Source organism: Lates calcarifer, linkage group LG11 (genome assembly GCF_001640805.2).
Source record: "Lates calcarifer isolate ASB-BC8 linkage group LG11, TLL_Latcal_v3, whole genome shotgun sequence".
Lineage (NCBI taxonomy): Eukaryota > Metazoa > Chordata > Actinopteri > Centropomidae > Lates > Lates calcarifer.
The window spans coordinates 1,512,149-1,539,272 of NC_066843.1; the positions used below are offsets into that span (position 1 = coordinate 1,512,149).

At 41.3% G+C, this 27,124-nt stretch overlaps 1 protein-coding gene across 4 annotated transcripts in view; it reads left to right on the forward strand.

The window, feature by feature from the left end:
- The window catches only part of LOC108874515 (protein shisa-6), a 74,028-nt gene extending 47,541 nt beyond the window's left edge, over positions 1-26,487 (forward strand). For 3 of the 4 annotated variants that reach the window (XM_018663025.2, XM_018663017.2, XM_051074059.1), the window contains 4 exons: positions 14,839-14,901; positions 15,892-15,912; positions 17,622-17,750; positions 23,096-26,487. In XM_018663025.2, the coding sequence (XP_018518541.1) occupies positions 14,839-14,901; positions 15,892-15,912; positions 17,622-17,750; positions 23,096-23,709 (827 nt within the window). In that variant the 3' untranslated portion in view covers positions 23,710-26,487. The remainder of the gene's footprint in view (positions 1-14,838; positions 14,902-15,891; positions 15,913-17,621; positions 17,751-23,095) is intronic. The other variant, XM_051074060.1, reaches the window with a different exon arrangement.
- Positions 26,488-27,124: the final 637 nt, after the last annotated feature.

Consider the following 27,124-nt stretch of genomic DNA (forward strand, 5'->3'; position numbering starts at 1 on the left):
GCAGCCTCTCACCTGCTCCTTATCTCCCACCCCCTCTTGTTTCCTTTACCTCCTATCTGATCTCCACCTTTCGGATTCAGATTTTGGAAGGAAAAGTGTTCTTGATTTCTTCATGCAGTCCCCCCAAAAACATTTTCTCACCTTTTTATCCATTAAAATAAATCCCTTTTCCTGTTGTGCTTATCTGATCTCACCTTGCGTCTTTCCTCGCAGGCTACATGAAATAACGCTGCATCAGATCAGGCTTTATTTCTCTCATACCTCCAACACCAACCTGCCTTAAAGTCAATATCATGTTTCAAGATGAGGATCATCCACGAAAAAAAAAGCAACAGAAAGAAATGTTTTTTTGTTTTATTTGTTGTTTTTTTTACAAGTAAATTCTCCAAGTTGTACAGCAAGTAAGTTACCTTTTCACAGCATGCTTCCCTGCTGTTGTATAATTAGTAGTCACTCCTGCAGTCAGGACCGTGGGGGGCGCTTTGAGCAGCGGGTCGACAACCAACAACTGTGGACACACAGCGAGTACAAAAAGACCTCCCTGAGAAGCAAGTCAATTAACTTGCTTCCTAAAAGGACTGCAGTGGAGTTTCCTGTCACTGTGACTGTGTGGTTGTTATTACTTTTATACGCGTGTTTGCTTTTAGTTGTGGGGAAATTACAGCGCGGTGCTGCTTTTTCTGCAAACACTGAGCACAATGAGAAAAGGACCAGGTTTAATCTGTTTACCTGCTTTTCTTTTCCACCCTACTGAGGCATTACATTTTAATTATTTGAACTTTTTAGGTTTGGCTGCATGATTAGAGTAGTTAAGAGGAGAAGATCATTTTCAAAACAATAATTATAAAGGTGCTGCAGGAAATTGGTCCTTGCATCATCAGGCATGACACGCAGACCAAAGAGATGGTGAAGTTATGTATCTGGATCTTCTAATCAAGGAAGCAAATACCATAAATTGGTCTTATTATAGATGTCTATGTATGATAGTGGTATATTCTGAGGAGCTGAGCTGTGTATGACAAACAGTAGAAAACTGGCTGCTGTTTTCTGAAGGGTGGAGTAAATGACATGTATTCAAGTAAAAGTACTGTTACTTTATAATATAATAACTCAAGTAGAAGTAAAAGCACTGAAAAATAATGACTTGAGTATTTTGCAAAAAAACTAGTAGTGAGTAACTTCAGATGCAATATATTACATCAATGTATATTCACAAGGCACAGTAACTGTCTATGTCTTTACATTTAGTTTATATTAAGTGTGTGTATGTAATGGGGCAAATTATATTTTTGAGAGTTTAAATATTCATGATTTTGTAGTGTTGGCTGAGGCACAGTTTCCTAACTTGCTGCCGCTAATGCTAATGTTAGCTACCATGTAGCAGTTAGCAGTGCGAACACTGTTGGACCGGATTCTCAGCTCTGTTGGACCAGATTCTCAGGTCCAGTAGTAGACATTACATCCTTTATTTCAGGGAGCACTGGAAGTCCCAGGAGCCCATTCATTCAAATTACCTTTTTTCCCCTTGGTAAACACGTAACATGTTACTACCCACCACTGGCTTAACTCACAACAGTTTGGACTTGAGATGTGACTTGAGAGTTGAGACTTGGCCTTAACTGAAAAGCAAATGTTAAAGTCACTGAAGCATAAAATCTTAATAACACAGTGTCAGAGCCTTTGCATATTTAATAGTTAATTATTTGGTCTTTGAAGGGACATGGTCTCCACAATGTAAAAACACTACACACAGTCAAGAGCTTTGAAGAAAAAACTGACTTTACCCTAAAAGACAGAAGCTGCTTTCAAAAATCAAAAGAAATCAAAAGAACCTAAGGATATCCTCTAGATTGGCTGACCACCTGGAGGCACCAGTGAATCTTATTTATCATTTTCAAACATTTTAGCCTGACAGGCACTTTTCTATTTCATCACAACTGACACAGATACGACAGATGGACACAGTGTGGCTGAAATCTAAGGAGCTGGATTGAGCGACTGTTTATTTTGAGTGTCACCTAGCGCAGCACTGAAACCAAACCCTGTTGTGGAAAATAATAAAGTGACTGCAGGAAGGAATAAACAAAAGAAAACAGCATGGGGGTGAAGGACTGACCCCTCGGGGGACAGCAGGTGTCCACGTCCTGTTAGAGCAGTGCTACAGGAACCGCGGCGGGGTGACGTCCAACCCAGATCATCAGCAGTGGGGGAGAAGGTCATTACTAACTTTAACGAGGACAGATTCTGTGTGGTGCTCCTGTTTTCAGATGTTTAGTCCCGATAAACATTGTGCTGACTGCAGTACAGCAAATTATTGCGGTCCTGTCTCGGTAGCAAAGGCAGAAGTAGTGAGATGGGGTGAACAAGCATATGGGGGTGTGCTTCACAGCTCCTGTTCTTAATAATCTAATGCACAGTTGTACCCAGCAAGGCCTCCTCTGCTGCCTGAACACTCACAATCCGTGAATTATATTTTTATATATGTTTTTTTATTGTACTAAATTGTTCCCAATCGTCTATTCTCTTCATCTCATCTCAATTCCTCTTGGTTACGCTGCTTCTAATATAGTCTGTTTATGTTAGAGCTTTTTATCCAATCAGATTTCAGCCCTGTGTTGCCATGGTAACAGAAATCTGCCACGGGGCCTTCGCAATCAACCTGTAATTTAAAACTGTTGCCTCGTGGATCCTTTAACCAATCAGATTTAGCAAGTTAGCCACGTAGCAGACCTATGATAACGTCTGACATTTTCATGCCATTTGATCGGATGCTCAGAGATTGTACTGGTCAGTGATGGGAAACTGCGGCTATGGCTACTAGCACAAGCTAAAACATGCTAATATAGATTTAACTAGCTGTTTTAACAACCCACAATGGCTGAAGAGGAAGACTTCAGTGGCTCTGTTGTAGAGGTTATCTGTCTCAGTTCCAACAATAAGTCCTTTTCTATCGCTATTGAGGCTGATTCGCTTTAGTGCTGAGAATGTCCGCTTGACAGAAGCAGTTTTTTTTATTTGTCTACCAATAATCAGTAGTTTCAGTGAGTAAAATGCATTTCTGTATTTTACTGTTTACGTTTTTGTCACTTTATCAGTTAATATTGATGCTTCTGTTTGTGGAGCAGCTGTGGATGCAGTGTTTGGAGACCTGTTGAATTTGGTGTTTATAGCATTGCTTCAGTAATGGTATTTATTCTGGCTACATGACATGCCTGTCTGTGATGCAAAGTTCTGTTAGATTGTGTTTGTGTATATTGTTGGTGGTTGGACAGCAGTAAAGGTATAACTACTAAATATATAATGTCGCTGATATGACATCTGGTAAATCTTCAAAGGTTGTGGTGTAGCATGAGTGAAAGGTCCCAAGTGTGTCAGGATTATTACAGTATGCCAAAGGAAATGGAGGATTATTCTGAACCCGGGGGTCAAACCTCCAACTGGACACCTTCGGCTAACACCTTGCACCTGCAGCCCGTTGGCAAGCTGCAGGCACGTTACCAGCTCAGAAAAACCCGCAGGTTCTTTGGGCTCGAAGCCAAAGTTTTTAATAAGCAAGTCTGACTGTGTACCTGTTGAGGCGCAACCTGACTAGAGGGCATGTTTGACATGTTAAAGGTGAGAAAATGTTCTGAACACCTTCATCCAGAGGCTTCAGGCAGAGCTGATTTAAAAACAAAAAAGAAAAGGCACAGCAGGGGAGAAGGAACACAAACTTGATTAGATCGTAAATTTATGAACACACAATCAAGACCCTGTATCTAGTTGTTATGGAAATGGGATTTGTGGCATCTATTTAAAAGGTCCTCCTGTTTCAAAACCGTTTGGGTTAAACTTGACATTTCCAAAAGTCCCACTGAGCTCAAATTTTAACGAGCACTGGCATTATCACTCAAGTGTTCATTTGAGATTCTTATGAGGGTGGTCGATATTGTGGATGACAGCACCTAATCAATTAGACCCGCGGCCTCTCTGGCAGTGTGCAGAGCCACAGTCGCTCCATCTCTGCTGCTTGGAAAAACAGATCTTACTCCGTCTCTTTATGAAGCCGCATTAATCACAAGCCTCCTAATAAACACCGTCAGACGAACGCGATGGTGGCGTCTTCTCAACACGTACCACCTCGCAGTGCTCAGCCATCGTTAATTAGCATCATCATCCCCAATTGTTTACTTGTCGCGAATGATCATTTAATTAGGTAACTTCAGATGGAGGATCCAAATATTATGGATAGATTATAACAAGATCATTGGCAAACGGCTCCTGCAGCGGCTTAAGGAAGCTTAACTCCGTAGGACAAGTATCAATCACATTTATATGTAAATAGATGTAATTATCTGTTCTAATCATCACACATTACTCTTGAGGCAGGGAAGAGAAAGGGGCGCTTGTTGCTTTAATTCTGTGAAAGTGACAGAGGTGTGAAGGAGACAAAGCCACTCAAAGACATTCAGCACAGAGCCAAGAAATGCTCCACTGACGGAAATGGCTGTAAAATAACACCGGCTTACTGAGCCCCCTGATAAAAGGTTGATGCTGTTTCTTTTTTTTTGTTTTCCTCCAGGAAAACGCCAGGCTTAGGTTAGCCTGTTTTGGAAAGAAATGAGAGCTAACACATCTGCAGAGGGAAAAAAAAAAAAAAGTCTCCTGCTAGGCGTTCATGTTCGTCACAGACCCAGTTAGCAGCTTCTCGTACTGCTTTACTTCACAGTTACTGACTCTGGTCTCCAGTATTTTCTCTCTCTCTTTCTCTTTTTCTGTAATTCTTTTTCTTAAATCAAGTGAACAGCAGCATCAGCACTTGTTTTTAAATTAACTCCCACGTTGAAATAAAAGGTATTTCTCTGCCTGATACAGCATTTACTGTGGAGCATCACATACAGGAGGGAGATACAAATCTACTGAAATTAAAACAGGACAGTTAAAGCTGCGCTAATCAGTTAAATCGCTATGTGTAATTTGAAAGGTGTTGCTTGGAGAGATGAACCCATAGCTTTACTGTTTTTTAGTTCACTCTCACTGCTCTCATCAACCTTGTTTCCAGCAGCAGCCAATAAACCCACTGTTCAAAAACAAAGCTACAAAGACAGTGAACGTTGCGTATACTGTACATGGACACAAACACAACTCGACATGACTATTCATGTTTTTCCATTCTCAGCGTGTAAATGGGAAACTCTTTTCTCGGATAAAAGGGATTTAGCATTTCTCTATGTGAAAAACCATTTTGATTTTCATAAAGAGAGGAAACTAAAAGGTGGCTGAAGATTCTCAGTCATCCAGGTTATCCAAGAAAAGATGAATCGAGGGGCCACTGGACCTGGTTGTGGATAGTTGACGTTTCACTTCTCATCCAAGAGGATTCTTCAGTCAAATAACGTCTTAGTGTTGTGGGCTTTGGATATTTTGTTATCTAAAATCCTGGCTGAAGCTAAGAATATTTGAACTCTTGGTTTAAGATACTTGTGCTTCTTTAATGAGAAATCTTGGAATAAGCCGATTTTGGACAGAGACTAAAAAAATTTTTTTTTTTTTCTATGGACTCCGAGTTTTCTTTTTTTTTCTTAATAAACTTAAGTAAATAAAATCATGTGAATGTGTTTCAAAGCTTTCTCCGAGCTGCCAGGAATACAAAGCTGGGGGAGAGATGCTGAAACCTTTTATTTGCTTATTATTTTGTCGTCCTAAAACAAGTCACATTTAATTATTGAGCCAAAAAACAACAGTGGAATCAGCTCAGAAAATTTTTAATTAGAGAGCCGAAACTCCCCCAGGTTACTAAAACCCACAAATTAGAAAAGTAGAGGACGTGACCTCAGTGTCCTCAGTGGTGACTACAGCTCTGGATAAGATGGAGATTTTACACAGTGTGCATTTCAAAAGCACATCTTTGTTTTCTGTCCTCGCCCCTCCAGGATCATTTATCACTGTTTCTTTGGCCTGCAGGCTCTGGAGAGCTCAAGAGTTTGTCTGTGGGTATTTCTTATTTCTATTCAGAAGTCACAAGGTCAGGCCGAGGAGGGAGAGCTGGCTGTGCCTTCTCTTGACTGGAAAAAGCATGTCGGGAGTGCATGATGCGCCCGGGAGCTGTGACACACAATCCCTAATCGATACAGGAGAAACAAAGATCCTCGGCTTCAGGGGCCCCCAGTGGGAAGTCGTCATGTGTAATGCCGAGCCGGTCGCCTCAGTTCTCCCATCTCTGTTCTTTTTGGAGTGGAGGGAGGAGAGGGTCTGAGCCACACAGACACACACAGATCTGTCAGAAATATACAAATACACAATTAAAAACACTATGGGATCAGCTGGACTGGACACAACCTCCTCTCTCCTCCATTTCCGAGGTGTTGAAGTGCACAACAGACGCCAGAAAAAACAGCGCTCCTGAGTCGTCTGTTCAGGGTGAATTTCTAGCTCACTATGAATTTTACATGACTGCACAGTCGTGTCTGATCAAAGTGTGAACTCGCGTGAACTCAAATTAGCCGAGGTCTCAACTGAGACTCTCCCCAAATTGAAATGAAAGATGTACACATTTAGATTTAGCATTCTGTACGCTCTCCGTTAAATGCCAACAAGCAGCCAGGCTCGGCTCATAATTGCGAAGTCATTAAAAGATCTCGGTTGTAATTTTCCAGTTTGTGGTGTCTTCACAAAGCCTGCCTTTTCTCCTTCATTTAATCGTTTCATCAGCCTGCTTATCAACAGTTGCTTTGTGCCAAACTACCAACGTAATTACAGGAAAACATGGAGGGTAATTATGGAAAATAACTTACTGGATAATTCATTTTTGGAATACTCTGCTGCCTTCCCTTTACACCAAACATGATAAGAGAGTCTTAAAATGCTTTAGTGTTTTCACTTAATTACTTCTGCCACATATTGTCTTCTGTTTGTGCCATGAATCTTATTAAATTCTACTTTTTGGCTTCAAACCATCAAAGTTTGATCATTAAACTATTTCCAGCAGGAGCTCTATTCTATAGATGCTCTCTGAGAATAACAAAGGGAAATAGAGGCTCCAAAAAATTCTGTCTGTGGCTGCCATATAAGTTCAGCAGAAGGAAAAGTTTTCTTTAATTAGTGCAAGAGGCAATGACATAATAAAACACAATATTGGTACAATATATGTCCAACAGTATGTGGGCACCCATATGAGATTGTTGGAGAGCGTTCGTGAAGTCCAACGCTGATGTTTGCTGCATTCACACAACAACAGGCCTGACTTAGTAGTGTTCATTCTTTATTAGTCATTGTTGTCATTTAGTCTCCATCTGCTTGTTATTGCCTTTTTACTGCCTGACTTATTACTTTGATTGCTTGCTCTGTTTGTGTTGCCTTCACTGAACAAGCTACTGAATTCCTAAATTTCCTCTGGGATTAATAAACTATCCATTTAGTCATCCATCCCAGAGTAGTTAGTCCTGGTGCTAGCATGATAAACAGCCTAGATTTGGTACTTACTGTACATCATTTCCAAGTGAAACGAATCAAACTGCCTGTATTAGTGTTACCATTGGATGTTACTGCCAGCAGCGTTTTTTGACACGTCAGAAATCCACAATATTTCTGAGTGAAATTACAAGTCGAAGGATTACGTGGATGTGTTTTCACGCTTGGCTGCTCGTTATGACGTGATTGCAGCATTAGACAGACGTTGCATTTCAATAAGAACACTGCACTGATGAAGCAGGTGTGTCGGTGCAAAAGCTCTGGCAGGAAAAGCTCGGATCATCCAGTGAAGAAGTTGAATCAAGTCAAAGTGAGTCCACCGCTACGCTCGGATGATGACGAACGTAAACAGTCAGTGATCTGTTCTGTTTTTTGTCCATATCTGCTGCTACACATGAAATCCCTACCTTCACACGATGCTGCTGGTGGTATAGCATTTCACAAGCCCCACCTTTTTCCCAGCATCCACCTGTAGGCTCCCCTGGGGGGGATGTTATTATCGCCGCTCCCTGCTGTCACAAGTCGGTGTTTACTCTTGATGAGTGACAAGGTCAGAATCACTGTTCCTTGCCTCATTCAGCTGTTTACATTGAGATCTGAGAGAGGCAGAATGAAACTGTTTCTAGGGTTTTGGCATCTGACACATCTTCACTGGTACCTGAAAAAGCACACCAGTGTTTTTCTAATGCTGTGCTATTTCAGACTTGGCATTCCAGTTCATCCCAAAGGTTTTGTTCGGGGTTGAGGTCAGGACTCTTACTGGGAAAACCATTTTTATAAACCTGGCTTTGTGCATTGGGACATTGTTGAAATGGGAAAAGGGACCAACACGAATGCAAACTGTTGCCACAAAGGTGGAGGCCCTGTACATTGTAGAATTAGGTTGAAGGCAACTGGATGGGGTTAAATCACCTGGGTAAGCATCTCAGGACTGTGTTATAGGCGGCGGATAGTTCCAAATGGACGTAGACTGTTTCTTTTACGTCTTTCTATCCAAAATGTGGACATTATTGTCCTTGAAGCAGCGTCCCCTCTCCCCTTAGGCTTCATATAACAACAGGGTGGGTTAACCACTCTCAGGAATGAAGGTGAAACGTCTTCAAGGAACCTAAAAGAGTCCAGTTGCCTACAACCTTAGCACACAAGACTACCATGACCTGGATGACTGAGAACCTACACAGATGCACTGTGATTTCCCTTCATGTAGGGTGATATATTCTGGCTGAGCAGTATATAAGCTGAGCTTTTAGTCAGTCTGTGTTATGTTCTCAAACCAGATTCTTGTCATAGAGGTGGTTTTCCTCTCAGGACCCAGACCTCATTCCAGCCTCAGCTGTTAACTCGGATCCTTCATCAGTGCCAGAACGTCAGTGTCAGTGTTAGACTTGTGGCTGAATGGGAGAAAATCCCTGCAGCCTGGTTCAACATCTGGTGGAGCGCCTGAAACCAGACGAGCTGAGGCTGTTAAAGCAGCAGATTAATGCCCGTGAATGACGTGTTGAAATTTCACATATGGGAGAAGCGTTCGTAGGGGGTCCTTATACGTTTATGCATTTAGTATTTTATGTTCCTGCGTTTTCTTCATCTCAACAGCAGGTGAAATAGCAGGTGCAAATGGAGAGACACTCAATCCATCTGACAACAGTTTGGTTTTAGCAGGTTCTTGTCACAGTGCAGGTTTTTCTCTCAAGACCCAGACATCGCTCCAACCTCAGGCTGTTAACCCCTCTCTGTTCTCGGCCTCCTGGTTCACGGAGTCCCTATATTCCACGGCAAGGATAACGGCAGCTTTGTGTGATGTTACTTCTGACATATCGAAGAAGACATCAGATAAATCTGTGCTTATCCTTGTTAGTAATTCACAGACTCCGAGAAGCCGTGCTCCCCTGAGACGCCGTCGGTCAAGCTCATGACTCTGCATGGGTAAGGCTGAGAGACTCTGTGTTTGTGTGGACCGCAACGCTCCCTGAAAATGTGCTAATGCAAGAAAATTCTTCCTCCAGCGCTGAAATAAGCAGGATAGAGTGAGACTGTTTGTTTTACAGCTGCAGTTTGTGAAATAGAAAATTAGCTGGTTTGTTGTCAGCGAAGAATACGACTGGGATACTGTTTTTTTTGTTGTTGTTGTTTTGTTTTTTTTAAAGATCCAGTCTTTACAAGATGTGATGATTTCAGGCGGACGTGATTCACTTGTAAACAGAATTAAGATTCATTCATGTGCAGAGAGAAATACCATAATTGAGTTGAGTGCACAAAGTGGAAAATGCTACTGGGAAAGTGCTTCTTCTTCTTTTTTAATTGCCAGTGTACCTGAGATGTGCCATTAAGAGGCTCTGGGGTGTTTCATTGAAGAAAAGATGGCAGAGAATGCAGATCTGGTGTCAACAAGATGCCAAGAAGCCATTAAAATGAACACCAGCCAATATTCATTAAAGCACTGGCTGCATGTTTCATTTCTCTTTATTTCGCTGCAGCAGTGTTGCTCTTTGCCTCTTCACTTCCAAAACAAAACCAAAGCCAGAAAAAGACACCAAGATTTTGTGATTCACTGTGACTTGTATGAAATAAATGGACTGGGTTTTGTTTCATGCAAGCTGTGGTAGCCGTTAGCAAAACGTTTGTCACGTCCGTCAAAGAAATATGTAAATGTAACAACAACTTTTACAGTAACGTCCATCTCAGTCATGCATCTTTTTCTGGCTCTGGTGGAAGAACATGATGTCCCCAGTCTTCATCCCATCTACTAACGGTGGAGTAATAGTTGATAACCGTTTCTTTTCTTCCTGGCAATCTTCGATTTAAAGGATTCTTACAGTGCCAGAAAATTCCTGGATTTGACAGATGTGTACTTCACTGCAGAGGCCAAAAACAGACGTTCTGGTTTGATAATTTTATCTATAAACAGGTTATCAACTGAATTATTAGAAAATATAATCCAAAAAAAGAGAGAAAATAAATAATATATAATTCATCATCTTTTCAACATCCAAGTACAAAACAATGAGTGTTTTTACCTCGTGCGATAAACTTCTTAAACCAAACTGTGCTCTTTAATCATCAGTTCAGATCAGTCTAATTTGTCTGTGCAGTGAGTTCAAACACAGATGCATCAAAGAATCTTCAATTTCCTGAGTAGATGATTTTTTAAGTCCCTGTGTTTAAACATCTCAGGGACTATTTGTTCAAAAAGCTTTATTAGATACTAAAAAGATTTTGGGTGAAGCGTCACTTTAAAGTAATGATGATAAATTGTAGCTGTTGCCAGCTGCACTGAATTTGTACAGATAATGATGTAATTTCTACAGATAATCAGTTTGGAAATTGCTCTGACTCGACTGTAACAACTTCAGATTTTAGTTGTAAGTTTTAAAATCCTGAGTGGTTCGAAGGTGACAGCACGCTGCCGTCTTTCCTTCTCCTCCTCTTCTCCTCTGTGTCGCTCTCCATCACACATTCATATGGACAAGGGCAAAATGAGGTGATCTGTCCCACCAGGTCCACATGGTACTTCACACTCTGCCAGCATAATGACATAGCACGGGCTCTCTCCGAAGCCAGCGTCTGTCCATCAGCTTCCCCAGAGCGAGGCGTTTAAAATGGATCTGGGTCACAGTGGGATCCCCTCTGTCCACCCGCTGGAACCTGGAAGCATTCGATTCATTTGTGACAGAGCCGCCTGTGTTACTGCGGCCAATCCATGTGACATTACGCTTCACTGTCGGTGAGAGCTGCTGCATTATGTATTAACGCTTAGCAGGTATGTTCTCCTCCACATACTTCACATAGTGCTCGCTCTGTGTTGGACGGATTCAGGATGTCAACGCCTCGAATGATAAAACTGATATCTGTTAGAAGAGGAGGAAGAAATCCCCTGATATTTGCTCCACTTTCTCGGTCAGCTCTGATCCGACTGCAGCAGCAAGCAGTTTAAACATTTAGCATCAGCCACTGTAAAGCATGTGTCCTGTATACGTTCAATGTCCATATTTAGTTTAGTGTGGCAATCACAGGTCATTTAGGAAGAACAAAAACCTGCCTCCACCTTTTTCTGTTTTACACACATCATCTAAAACTCATTCATGGCTTGGTCACTGTAAATCTGACTGCAGAGGAGTCACAGCATTCATTTGTAGGTTTTTCATTTGAACATCATGAGTTTTTAGTTGTATTATTTGATAATGAATTTATGTACACAGTGTTTTACTGCTAGTGTCAGGGTGGATGTTCAAGTCAATTCAATTCATATAACTTTTAGATAAGATAATCCTTTGTTAGTGTTGCAGCAGCAAGAATAGAGACTTGGAGAATCAATGCTAAGGCGGATTGAAGCTGCTCTGGTGACTCTGGGCCGTCCAGCACCTTGCTAAGTCACTTTCTTTCATTTGTCACCCGTCTGTGTGTCTGTGTACTTTGAGAAACTCTAATGCTTCAACACACAACAGTGTTTTAGACGATTGTTTTTCCTCCATGCCTTGTGGCAGCAGTGTTCCATCCCTTCCTCCCTCATCGTGTCAGTCTCCCATAAAGGTCCATAAAGAAGTTCCTGGTTTGTTGTGGCGAATCTTGACCTCAAACCCTCCAAACCTTTGGGATGAACTGGATCATCAGACCTCACTGCAGCCTGGTTCAACATCTGCTGGAAAGCCTGAAAGCTGAAGAATGGAGGCTGTTAGTGTTCAGGTGTCCTCATGCATTTATGTATGTGCTACACGATCTTTCTACATTTTCTTCATGTTATGGATTTTTAAGTATCTGAACAGCAGGTGCAAAAAGAGAGAGACAAAGACTCTGTATCCATCCAGGGTTGTTGCAAAAGATTGTGGTGTATTGCAACAGCAGTGAACCAAATTGCATTTACGACAGGAGGTTTGGTGACCTGTCTTCCTGCTCTGGTGGTAAAGATGTCAAAAAATCTGATTCTGTGCCTCTGTCCTTCGGTGTAGTTTTCCTCTCTTGGCATATAAGAGCAGAGCAGATGACGACAGAGCCGAGTGTGTGCGTCAGATTGTTTTTTCTGATTGCCTGTTGCTCTGACCGTGTCATGGGGCCCTTCAGTTGTTCAGATCGCTGCAGTTTACTCGAGGACAGAGTCACATTTTCAGGCGTCTCTCTGCAGCTCTCGGGTTCCTCTCGAGCTCAGGTGACATCGTTATCCACTGACCAAACAAAACTAAAGGATTAAACACTCCAGCCTCAGAAATAACTGTGTTTGGTGAGAACGTGTTCCCTCTGACTGCTCTGTGTTTGTGTGATTGCTCACTGTTCCGGGGCTGAATCATGCCTGACTACATCTATGACTTTGCTTTGAAATGCACTCTCCTCTGTAATAAGTTTTTCTTTTTTTTATAGTCAGTGTGCTCAGTTTAGAGTCTGGATTGCTGCACAATACTAGCAGTAACATTCAGATATCTCACATAAAGAGGATAATTGGATCACACACATATAAGCCCTGAACTGCAGATTACCTCGAAGGAAAACCGTCCTCGCAGGATGATAAACTTTTGAACCTTGTGCTGTATTTTAATGTGTGAAATTTATGTGGCAGCCTGTGGGGAGGGGGGAAACACAGCAAAAACAGCAATTACACAGTAAAAGGTTGTTATTTATTTGGTGCAAAACCACTTTCATTTCAAGTTCTTAGCAGAGTAATTTAGCAAAAGTCAAATAACATTTATCAGAAATGTCACATCCACCCGCTGAGAAAACAGCAGTGCTGAAACACAGACGCTGATCTTTTAACAAAAGCAGAACACAACCCCACCTGCTGTCACTTCAGAGCTAGCTAAAGAGCTCATATATGTTGTTTTAAGCTATCAGAGCTCTGTTTTTATTGTCTGTAGCACTCTTATAGCATGATAGATGAACATATTTAAATGCAAATAAGGCTCCACCATCATATATCCATGTTTGTGTGCTCTGCTGTTCAAAAAAACAGGTGTAATTGAGTAAAGGCAATATTTCCACTCTGATATTATTTGAACTCCCGTTGCAGCTCAGTGATGGAGGTCTCAGATGATGTTTCTTTGTTCTTTAACCGCTCAAACAACACGTAACGACGTTAGTGCAACATCAAGTGAATCACTTACAGCCAAGATGGATCGCCACGAGCTGCAGCCATGTTCCATGTTCCTCTCATAAAGAGGCCTGTAATCAATCATTTTGGCTGAAGCAGTGTTACGCTGTGGATTCTGTCAAATGGAAGAAACACTCCACAGTCCCATAACTGAGCTCTGACAGTTTACTGCTCACTGGAGACACACTGAACAAATCAAAGCTCTCGTATCTGGTGATGTAGCAAACACAGACTGGAGTGGATGGAAAAGCCACGGGATAATCTGTTGAACACGATGATGATGTTTGTCGCAGTGTTACAGCAGAGCAAAAGGACGGACTGTGGTCACAGAATCTACACAATCCACAAGGAGAGAGGGCTATTAAGGAAGACATATTTATATAACACATTACCTGCAAATGGACATTGGAAATGCATGACACAAGACGAACAGTGTTTTCATATTAGGTGCGATTACTTCGTATCCACCCCCTCTGGACTCCCACACCAGTCAGCTTACACTTGTGTATCCACACACTCCGAAAGTGGGTGGTGGGAGGCACCTGTTTGGTTTTCAGTCAGCCAATAAAGACAAAGAAGAAGAGGAGTACACAACATTACTCTGTGTAACAATACCAAAATCTAACAATACGATAATACCTTTGTAACAAGTCCACAATACGATATTTATTGCGATATTTAAAGAAAAAGGCAAATGAAGAATCTGCTTCTGGAACAATGAAGGGATTAAGTTGAAGTGCAGAAAAAAGTCATATTCTTTGACGTGTCTGCATATAGTTTTTTGTTTATCGGTCTCCTTCTCCTCTCTCTCATTTCCTGACACGGGGAAACTGAAACGCTTCCACACGTCAGATATAAAAGACGCTGCAGCATCCACAGTTTCAGAGGCTTCGTCTCTCTCCCGACTCCAACATCGACATCCACCATCTTGGCGTAAAGGATGATGGTCTCATTTCCCTTCGTGTCTGCTCCACCGTGGCTGTAACAAAACTACAGTTTTACCCAGAGAACCTGTTGTTTGTTACTGTCCAGGTCCACGACGGCATCCAGACACATTTGTTCTCGCAATATTGTGAAATTGTCAATACCATTACATCCCTACTGCACTGGTGCAGTTGTTTTTACACCTGATGCAAAACATTTACCTCCACCTACCTGCAGAAGAAATCTCTTGGAAAATACATCTAAAACTCAAGAGGAAAAGTCTGTTAAATCTTATGATTTGAGTGAACTGATCCTTTAAGAGACCGTGCAAAAGTACATGTACAGTTATGCCTGAAATTCAGTGTTAACTCTTTCTGTTCTTCTCACAATAGGAAACCACCACCATGACTATCAGCACAGCCACCTGGATCTGACTGCGCTCACACCTAAACTGGGTAAGAAAACACTGTAACGTAGCTCTTATCCTTTAACTGGGGATGTGACGTTACATAAATACACTGTGTAAACCTGTAATGAAAGTATAAATGTGTAATGCATCAAGCTGTATCTTTTCAGTGTTAGAATAAAGTTCTGTGAAGTTTAGAGAGGATTTGATGGTGGTGATTGACCTGACTTCACTCTCCACAGTGATACGCATTATCCTCTTTCTCTAAATGAAAGGAAGCCAAACAATTTGTGTGGTGGACTATTTCCAATTTCAAGGACAAAAGTATATCTTTCACAGGGAAATTAAAATCTGAGAAACTGATAAAGAAGTCTTGAGAGAAAATGAAAAGCAAAAAGTGTATGATAATCAAAGGATCATCTGTGCAGTTTGCAGAAGTTATTGAAAACCCAATTACTGTTATTGCATCCCATCTATTTCTCTAAATGTGATTTTCTGTGAAGGGGGAGCAGCTTTCAGTGTGGAATTACTGAATGGTCCTGCGACTAGACGGCAATGAAATGAAACACCGTGTAATTAAAGAGGGAATCAGGCCTTATTTGTCACAAAAATTCCCTCTATGATATTCTAAAAACTGCAGAGGCAGATGTTTTGTGTCGGCGTTTTCAGGTTAAAGCTAAGAGATCGTCACTGAGTCATTACACAAAGTTTTCCACCATTAACGCAGCGCTGTCGGTCCACATCCTGCCCGTGCTCGTCTGCCTCTTAAACAGGACGGCCTTCTCGCTGGGAAAATGGGTTTCAAAAGTACTTTCAGCACCAAATAAAACTCTTCAAACAGTTCTTCTGGAGTCTATTTAGCTTCGTAGCTGCAGTGCATAATTCAAGAGCTGCTGGTTTGGACTTTGTGTTAACCCTTGGCAGCTGTCTTGTAATACTGGCTCTGAACAGGGGCTGCCTCTCGTATGGGAGGTTTGGTTGAAACATACTGTGCACATTGACTGTCATTGATCCTTTTTTTCTCACTTGGATTTGTTAGCCCACAGACAAATGAGATACGGTAAGTAATACACATACACATGGTGTCTATGTGTATTTTTTCTTCACCTCTTCTTCCACATAAATCATGTAGAGATTTAAATTCTGTTACCTGCACACTGGGGGTCATTTTTATTCTCCTTTTTCTTTTGATTTGTTTTCTTTTTTTAAAGTGCTTGTGTATCTTTTGCAGTCACAAAACTTCACGCCGCTGCATTATAATCCATGACCTTTAGTCCAATCTCAAAATCTTTTCTTTGCACATTATTTCTCCCTCCTCCTCTCCTCTCTAACCGGCTCTATCTTCCCCACAAACACACAGACACTTCTTCCAACTCCGTGAACATCTCCCCTCTACACCATATGTTCCTTGGTGTTGTGTGTCCCTGTCCTCCTTGCTGCAGTAGTCACCCAGTCCTATTTTTAAATCCAGAGTCCCTGCCCGTATCCCGGCCGTCCCCACCCGCTGTGCCTCCTGACCCATGACTGGGCGTCCCAAATACTGAAGCCACAGGAGCTCCACACGTTGCAGGGAGCCTTAACGGTGCCACATATCACTGATATCTCAAAACGAACTGTTCAAAGCAGTTTACCAAAAAAAAAAAAAAAAAAGTCACTTGAGCTGCTTAGACACAGTTAACAGATGCAGTTTCCAGCTGGCTCAGAGGCAAAGAAGCACAGATTAGCAGATTTTATTGGTGTTACAACTCATCAACATTCAGTAAATAATAACATCAGAAAGCTTGTTCCCTTATTCAGAAAAATACTACACAGTTTTTAATGCTGTCTATAACCAATCAGTATGTTTTAGTCGATGGTCAAATGTGGCAGTCGCATCCCCTCAAACTGTCCCATAAACATCCTAAAAAGTATGTCCGCAACCGGCCACGGTCGAGCTTCAGCTTTTGTATATTCACTGCCAAGTGTCTCGCATTTTTGCGTTCTATATTCGTGTTGCGCTTCATGTGAAAAGGCCTGAAGACTGGGATCCCAGTTCTGTTAATATTGCTACGTGTTCTTCGCAGAAGCCTCACTGATGCCTCCTGTTGGCTGTTGCACACAACTGCAGTCCAATAAAAAAACGTGTTCAGACCAATGCCATATTTTACTTCTGCGTACATAAACATGCTGTATTTGTAGATCTGTGATGAAAAAGGTTTGGCATCAAACAAGTTGGCTGGTTTCTCCAACTTCCTTTTGGCAGGTCTGAAGTAGAGCTGTCTGTCTGGACATGGACATTTTTAACTAGAGCAAAATTATTTAGGAGGATAGGAATTAATGGTCATACAGACTGAGATGGTAAAATATTGTCTGGAAGAAAATTTTAGTTTTAAATCAGTCCAAACAGTACAAAGTCTCTGAGCTTGTAACCCAATGAATGCTGCTAGCGAGCTACAGCTTATGTCTGCTGACAAAAAAACTCTTCAGATTTAGTCTGAACGCTCCTGTAGAAGTTAACAGATGATATAAAGTGGCTCCCTGCATGCAGTTTTAATACCCCAACACGTATTATTTATGTGGGAACAAATGGTCCAAAGAACACCTGTAGCTGCACCACCATGCCATACATCCAGAAATGCAACCAGACCTTCTCCTTCAGATTCCCAAAAAGCTGACCCTCCAGTTTATCCATCAGAGTGTAAGGTCACCTAAAAGCTGCCATTCAGCCCCACTCCTCTGCCTGACTGTTTACTGACTGCACTGCACCACTTCCTCCTCTGTCCCCTATAGAAAGACCCCAGCGGATGAACAACATCCTGACCTCAGCCACAGAGCCCTACGACCTGTCCCTGTCCAGATCCTTCCAGAACCTCAGCCATCTGCCGCCCTCCTACGAGCTGGCCCTCAAGTCTGACTTAAGTAAATACTCCTCCTCTCTCCACAGATTAAGTAGGTGGTCCTTTATTTGTCCTCCATCGCCGTGTTTTTTGCCTGATGCACTCAAAAAAAAAAAAAAGACAGGGAATGACGTCACCCTCGTGCCCTGTGCATTAAAGGGTTGCCACATTCACCGCGTCTGGCCTGATGAAACGTCTGAATGTCCATTACAGACACATGCATCATGATAAGTATCTCCAGATGTTTGGTGCCTCATCATGCAGATCGTTCTCTCATTTCGTCACCTTTTTAGGGAAATAAACTTCTTAAAATGCATGACAACGCGCTAAAGCCTCCATACTCATTCCCATCGACTCATCTATCGGCTCATCCACTGACGTCTAATTGGCGTGTAATTTGGCTCCATCTGCGGCCCATGTCATGTTGCTAATGTCTCTTAATGACATATTAAGAGCCGTTTCTTTCAGCTGAATGGCTTCTATACGGCAACAGGATGGCGCTTTAATGTCTCGGCAATGCTACAATTCATTCTCTTCACTGTGACATTTTCAGCTCGATGATGACGTGGGTGCTGCCGCTTCGACCTCATGACCAGGCATGCCCAGTATTCTTTAGATTAGATGCACGTTTTGTTTTGTCTTAGTCCAGAGTTATTTTCTTCATGAAACATGTTTTTAATGTAGTATTTTAAAGCCTGATATGATGTTTTAAAAGTTTATCATGGAAATTATTCCAGGCCCAGTTTGTACCAAGTTCAAAACAGACTCTGGGAAGATTTTCCATTTAAATAATTAGAATTTAGCATGAATTTTAGCTTGAATTCGAAAGATAAATATTACTATTAGAAATATTTTCTGATTGTTTATGAAGAATTATAGAAGGTTATACATTTTTATTGATTCAAGATTAGCCATAATTGGAAAAATGATAACTGTCTCTTGTTTGGAGATGGTTAATAGAAGCAGAGGCTTGATGCAGCTTATTGGAAAGAAAACATGTGGAGGACAGTGTAGGTAGATACATGACACTGTGATTTCTTAGATCTGAATATTGTTTAGATAATATCACGGTATATAAAAAGTAGAATTGTTCATCTCTAGAGGATTTTGCAAGGTGGCTCAACAGAACTTTAACATTATTCTGTAAAATCTCACATTTTTAGTTGACTACTCACACTTCAGATCCTCCACTTGAGACTGTCTATCTATTTCTCAGTTTTCAGATGAGCTGAAAACTTTTGAATTACTGCCAAGCGATGAAATCACCAGAGGGACGTTCTGACTCCTCTCACCTGAGCATGAAAATTCCTTTAAATCAGCACATTTTTCTCCCACAGCTTTTATCTTCAGACTTTCTGCTTTCAGATTTTCCTTTAATACACTGAAGTAAACAGACTCTGAAGGTGCTGCTACATGTGCCATCATGTTGTGATTTAAGCACTACAGTGGAAGCATGACTGTATTATGTTGCGAGTTATCACGTTTAACAGATTTGTTGACAGTAAATCTTCTCTAAAAACATTTCCTTCAGCCTCAGGAAGCTGTTCTGGGTTTAACACTGCAGAGCTCTTCATCATCAGTATTTGTGCTTTTTCGACAAAGCAGAACACCAAATTAGCAGGAATGAATTCAATGCGTAACAGATTTTCAAACACATGTGAATGCACCGTTCGCTGTCCTTGAATCTTAAGAGAAGTTTCACACTGGGAGAAGACAGTTTAAAAGTGCCATTGGTCCCTTTTCCGTGGCACAGTTGTGTGATAGGAAAACATGCATCGGTGCAATCTCCTTTCAGCGCATTCAACATTCTTACATTCTTCTTTTTATACGTTTGCCTTTTCTCTCCCTTATCAACTCGAGGCTTTGCTCTTATCTCGCCGGAGCCTTGTAGACACACAGAGAAAATCACAGAGATGAATCACACTGAAACTACAAAGAGGCTTTTCGAATTTGAGACAGGAGCCCTGCAGAATTTGTCAAACGAACAAGCAAAGTCATCCCTTCGAGAAAGCCCTTGCACTTGAAAAAAATAAAATTAGATAGTAGGTTCAAGCATGAGTGAGGTCTTTGGAAACAAGCCTAAAAGTAATATAATTACTTGCTGTTTTAATTAAACCATCTGGAGCTGGAGATGATGACTAAATTGAATTAGTATGGTTTACTTGCAGTTTTAAATGACGGTGTATCTGTGTGTGACTCCTCACCCGTCCTTCAGCGATGTCAAAGCTCCTCCAAGGAGGCAGCAAAAAGGACGGAGAAACAAATCTTACTTCACTCTGTTGTCTTTCACCTTAATCACCCTAAAAGGGATTAAAACACCTTTCAGAACAGACGAGCCACTTTTTAATCCTCCCCAAAAAAAACAAAAGAAAACATAATGATATTGCAGCTTTCCTGCTTTAAATTTCACCACTCTTGCTTCGAACCTCTCTAAAGATCACTTTATAATTGATGTTCCACCACTTTCACGAACGTTAGTGCATTATATGATTACAGTGTTCTGCGATCAATAGCTGACACATAAATATACTGGCTATATTGAATCTAATCTAGCAGAGTGGGAGCTGGGGTTTAATTAGCCGCTGTTAGCAATTTCCTGTGTTTGTAGCTCCACTCCACGCTTGGGACCCTTTAGCCTCTCGCAATTATGTTAATTGTAAAGTGCTACATTTTATCAGCACAGCAGAGATGAGATCGAGCAATACGCGTCGGCCCTCTTAAATCATTTCAGTCAGTTAAAGTGTAAACAGTGTAACATGTGTACACTCGTAAAAAGCAGGACTTAAATCAAGAGGCAGTTGTAGAGGAAGACAAAGTGCTTTTGTGGTTGTTGGCCATTTTGAGGAAGCTGAGAAACTCTGAATTCATATTAATATTACTCTGAATTCTCAGATAGTGGCTGGAGTCTTTATATTCCTCAATGAAAGAGAGGACCAGGCATAATTTCCTCTGCACCATGTTTACATGTTGTCATGATAAATCCAGGATATTATATCTCCACAGCACTAACTCTATCAGTCCAGCAACAGAGTCATGTCACACTCAGAGCTTCTCTTTGTAACAGAAATATCATTTTCATTCAGTAATTATTGCTTCTACTTTATGGCCCTGTTCATGTCTGGCATTAAGGTATACAGGCATGAATATACCCAAGATCCATTGAGATCTAGTCGGTCAGATCACGTTCAGGAGGTGGTCTGGGTCACATATGACCTCATTCTTTTAGCAGTGTGTACGCAAATGTGTCCTTGCCACCTACTCCACTGGTGTCCTCTGAGTAAGCAGAAGTACGTACTCATTCATACTCAGTTCTCAAAGTAAGCCGGCTTCATCCACATCTGAAAGTTTTGAAGAGCCCATAGAGATATGTTATGAGTGCGTAAAACATTGTGGGCAATTTGGTTTGCCTGGAATACGCCAAGGACTAGACCCAGTCTGCATTGATTTGATTTCTTCTTCTCCCTTTAATCCCTGTAGTCTAGGAGGGGGAAGTGCATTGCTGCCCCCTGCTGGTCAAAAACAACCACGCGTAAAAAACAACACCTTTGGTCTTTACAAACTGGAGTAATGTATGGGTTTCTTTGCATTAAGAGCAGGGAAATTAGAGTTTCATTGATGGTAACTTCAACACATTTTGGAAAACTGGAGAAAAAAGAGCAAAAAGCAGCAGAGTGAGTATGACGTGGTTCCCCACATAATTCCAACCACCCTATTGTTTTCTACTAGGTCTTTGTTTGTCTGTGTCAGCCACACATCTGGTTATTATCTTGCCTTTTATTTAAGAATTCGTGGCGTGTTTTTTCTTGTCATAGCAGGACATAATGAATTCCTGCCACATTAACATTTGAGTGAACAATCACTACAGATCTCTCTCAGTGACTGAATACTTGAGTTTGACCTATTAATGGAGCTATGGGCCATGGCTTGTCGATTGTCTGTATACTTGTAGCCTCTGGTTGAGTTTGGTTGACATTTTCTGCCATAATGTCATATCTAAACCAATCCTTCAGGGAAAAATACTGGAGCACATTGCCACAGGCCAGAGTCGGCCCTCCTTCATTAGGAATGCACAGAGCAGTGGACATAAAACCCCTCATGGAGGGACAATAAGGTGACCTTCTGTATCTAAGCGTGACATCTCTCCCTGAGCATCCACACAAACAATTCTCATCGTCACTTTTCTCCACGACTCGGTGAAGCATGGTATGGTCCTAAAACACCCATTCGACCTCTGTGTTCTGCCATAATTAACTACCGCAGAGGTAACGACCCCTCAGTCTCAACAGTTAATCAGAGAGCTTCAGTGGTAGCGTCCCCCTGTGTGCTAGAGCTGCCAGAAAAACAGGTAGATAGGACTCTGCTGAGAGGTGATTCTTGCCTTTGGTAAGTGCAGAAGTAATGACTTTACCATTAGAAGTGTGTTCGCACAGCGGAGAGACCGACCTGCTTTCTGGCAGAAGTAGTAAACAACTGATTGCCAGTTCAGGCACCACCAGCGCATGAACCGTTGAGTATTGTGGCATCGTGATGGGGCCTGTCCATGCAGAAGGTCAATGACGCTGATGAGAGTCTGAGCTGTCCTGTTTTTCATGAAGAAAAAGGACAAAACTATTCAAAACAATTTGAAAAGGACTTGCCAACTTGCTCCCAGTAAGTCACCAATTGACCATCTAGTGAAATGAACTATGTAATGAGAATTTCCACTGAGTGAGTCCACACAGCCACACTTAAAACCAGGAGAAACGTGTGATTGTCCCAAGTAAGGAGCTCCTTATTGGGGCCAATCACAAGGATGGGCATCAGTCATGGCCAGAGATCTCTCCTGGAGGCTTTTGGGAATATACGGACAAAAGTTGGAAGGAAGTTTCATCGTCTTTACTGTCCTCTGTGGTTGAAAATAACTGCGCAAAACGTTTTTTTTAAAATGGACCTCTGGGACCTGAAACTCTGGGCCTGTTTCACCAGAGTGATTTATGAGCACCACCTACATTCAGATTCCAAATAGAGGCAGCATCATTTTTCACATATGATTGGTGCTTGAATATTGCAGATAAACTTGCAATATTAAAGTCCTTGCATGCTTGTGCATGGGTTGCAAGATTTAAGTTTGTTTTGATCGGTGAAATGTGTCAAGAAGAAATTTTCTCATGCTGCAAAGTGCAACTTGCATGTTGCAAATCTATTGAAATGGGCCCCTGGAATCCCTACCAGTTAGAGTTACTGAATGACATTCTAAAAAACACAGGAATCACTAACTAGAGTAAGCAAGTATTTAATATTGTACAAGCATCCAAGGCTGCATTCATTCAAATCAAACCCACTAGTCTGGATACTGTCTCTCATCACAGTTGTTTTCTTCTTTCTCAGGTGATAAGGATGTAGATGAGTACTATACAAGGAAGCATCATCATCCCGACTTTGGCGGCCGGGGACCGACCCACATGGTGAAGCTGAACGCAGACCCCCAGCAGCACCAGCAGCACCAGCAGCGGCAGCGTCCCCGCCGAGTCCAGAGGGCCATGTCCCAGGACCACGTCCTGTCTCCTCCCAGGACGCCGCGTCGCGGAGACTACGGTTTATCTTCATATGGCGTCATGGCAGCCGCCGCGTACGGGAGCAGCCGCCACCTCTCAGAGGAGCAGCTACTGTCAGCGGACCGCCTCCACTCCCAGGATCCCTTGCTGTCCCCGGCGATGAGGCGTGACAAGTTCCGGGAGAAGGCGATGGCGCGGGCAATGTCTCACGCTGACATGCTCATGCCAACCACACCTGTCATGGACCGCCACAAGATGACCAAGATGCACTCTCAACCCAGTGCCTCTAACGACTCCTACAACACGCTGACGGTCAACCACCAAGCGACCACATCTAAGAGGCAGGCGTTTGCCTCCCGACGAACACACACGGTGGACCACCTACAGTACATTCCCGGCCACCACCACACATACCGCACTGCCAGTAAGAACGAAGTAACTGTTTAACCGCAGAGTAGAAGGATTCCTAACACACACCACGGACAGTCTTCTTGTTAAAACAACCTCCTGCATTAAAAAACTCTTCCTGCTTTTTAGCACAAGCTTCCTGTGTCATCCAGATTTTGGGTAACTAGAATCAACCCCGGCAAAGACATTTCTCTCTTAGAGCATCATAAGGGCTTTGCGCGTTGACACAAAGAGGGATCCTTCATGTCAGACACTTGACAGCATGAAGAAAATATTTTTTAAACTGGACATGGGACTGGAAGGGAATTGTATCAACTTTATAAATATATAAATATACTATATTTACTATTTGTATTTTCAGTCCTTGTTATAGCTTTAGAGATTCTCATTGACTGATGTAAGCACTTCAAGTGGTGCCTCTTAAAATTGTCCCATTTCAGTGATGAAGTGGATTTGTGGGTTAAAAAGCACAATTAATGAATTCCCTTTTTCTTTTTTTGGTTAATTTCACTTTTCTTCTTTGGTAAACGGCCAGAACATATCAGCTTATTAGTGAAAACAGAGGCTATTTCTGTTGCATACAATAGATGATTGTAAATAGGCTATATTAGCAGCATTAAAACAAGAGAAGCTGGCCCTTTGGCTTTATTGTTTTATGTTTTTCTTCTCCCACCTGGAATCTATCATGGATTCGCAATTAATAATTTCAATTTTAGATAAGGCAAAGATCCCAAATTAATATTATTTCCACAGATGTCTGCGAAATATGTGGATCTAATATGTATGAGGGGAATTTTTTTTTCTTTTTTAACTGTGCTTGTAGCATAGAATGATTGTGTATGAAACAACCTTTTACCACTGTCGATTGGCAGCTTGAGTCTGCAGACGTAAATCCACAGGTGAAAATGGAGCCTGATGGTCGTTTGCATTCGCTTAATTTCCTTTCACACATTTCCTTGCTTTGTCGTCCATGTGATGACCCTTCCCCCGCCCTGCTTGGTTTGTGATTGGCCAGCTGCTTCCATCTCTACATATCAGGTACTCTGTGACGGAGCTAAGGAGCGTGTAGGTCCAGTTGTAGTGTTGTGTCAATATTATGACTCAAACAATCAGTACTAAAGAGGACGTCATAATCACTAGTCAATCAAGCATTAATTAAAACTGTGAACTGTTTGTCCAGATGTTTTCATTAAAGCAATGCCTTATTGTATGGAATCCCATATGCTCTTAATTGCAACAATCACGCTTTTGTCTCCTTGTCTTAGCTTTTTGTGCAATATTGTTGATTATAATTTACCAGCAGAACCAGCAGTAAAAAACTTGTACAGTGATAGATGATACAGTACATATACCTCAAAAGACTAAATTCAATTGAAGAAGTCTCAAACTTTAAAAGGAAAACCATCAATGGGTACATTATATTCTTATTGGAAATTTGTTCAACTATTCGTGTTACCTGAATTAGCTTTGTTTAAGGTCGACGGGCTCATACTTTAAGTATGTATACAGTGATTTTGTTTTCAGCTGGTCAGATGAACTGGAGAGTAGAAGTCTTCACAGGTTCACTTGGTTCCTTGTAATCAAGACCCAATCCCCAGGTCAAACCGTAACAACTAACAAATCCCTAATCAAGACTATAAAGCCTCAATTATGAAAGTTAAGTCCAAAGCCAGTTAAGACAAAGAGGACATGAATTTGTCTGTTTTGGGTAGATTTTCCATGGGTCCGTTTCCAATCGTGTCCAAAACTTTGGACCCATGAAGACCTCTACTCAAGAGTCCAGAGGCCTTGACAAAATGTGTTTATTGTCAAATTGTTTGAGGGCGAAAAAAAACTGTCTTTGGTATGAAAACCTTGTATTTCTGTAGACCTCCAAAATGCCAAGAAATATGAACATTTTATGGTTATCGTTTAGCGAAAACACTCATCAGATTCAGGTCATTGTACAAGTACAAACATCAGGAACATTGCTGTTTCTTCAGACATTCGAGTTGTAGGCTACTGTATATAAAAACTTGAATACAGTGTTATTTGTGAAAGCAATGCCTCATTACACATAAATCTATGATTTTTGTTGAAATATGCTCATGTATGTTGCATGGTTTACTTCAGCTGACTCTTATTTATTTATTTGTTTTTTCAGTTATGATTTATTGACAGTGTAGGGATGTAGAAAGTTGACCAAATGTATCATGAGTTCAACAAATTTATTTCTTAAACTTGATGTGCTACTTTCTTTTTTATGCTACATTAAATGATGTCAATTAATTTTCTTTTCCTTTAAACTATTGTCTTTGTACATATTATATGATTTCGTTTTCATTTTCTTGGAGAGTGCTTGCTGGTAATGAAGTACATTTGATAGCTATGGGTGAAGGAGGGGTGTTAATTGTTCAGTAGACTGCTTCAGACAAGTATCTGTACCCATCCACCCCGCTCAACTAATCACAAACTTCTGCTCCCTCTTTTCACTTAATTAATAATGATGTCATCCCAAGAGCCTTTTTCTCTATGTGCAATATTTCCTATTCATGCAGTATAACTCTATAGCCACTTACTCTTCTTAAAATGTTGTGAGGTTCATTTGCTGCCATAAAGGCTTTGTTGTCCTTTTCATTTAGGACTGTATTGTCCTTCATAGTCAAAGAGGAGTTTTTTTTAAATACAGCTAAATGTGGTATGAATGAAAAAGGTGTCTGTGTAATTGCACAAATAACTGGAGACTAATTTAAAGGCTTCAAAACAACAAAATATGACTGTTCTTGTGCATTTTCTGTTTGTTTACAAACTATTAAAGCACATCATGTGTGTTGTATACATCAATTTAATCACTTATGCTTTTTCGTATCTATGAAATAAGTAGTGATCAGTATGAATTTTAAACATGTTATGAAGGTGCTGATGAAAGCTAAGCTAAGCTAAGGGTTTGAGCTACCTTTACAAGTCGCTATTAGCTTGGGTAAGATATGCTATGGTGCTACTTGTTTGTAAGCAAGCTTAAGAGGGATAAACACATTCAAGAGCTGTCAAAAAATAATGTTGCTAGCAACATTGTTCTGAAAACACAGAGACAGTGTAGTGACCCAGAAGAGGTCCTGGATATTTTCTGAAAAACGAGCTGACTAGACCTAGTTTCATGAGGTATGACCTAATTTTCTCAGTCGCTATGTGCTGATTATCTTTGTTCCATTTAATTATAATGTGTTGAAATGACAATATGCTGCACAGTAGGAAAAATATAAAGGTTAAGTGGCTTGGCAATGCTTGCTCCAAAAATATTTTTCCTGGCGCCAGGGCTCGTTAGCATTAGCACTAGCTCGCTAGCTATAAGCATGACTCCTCAGGTCAGACAGAGGAACACATTACTCAGTGACTTTCCCTTGTAATTTGCCACATAATGCAGCAGTAAAAATGATATGGTCCAGTTTTGAGTCATAAATCCTAAGTTACACTG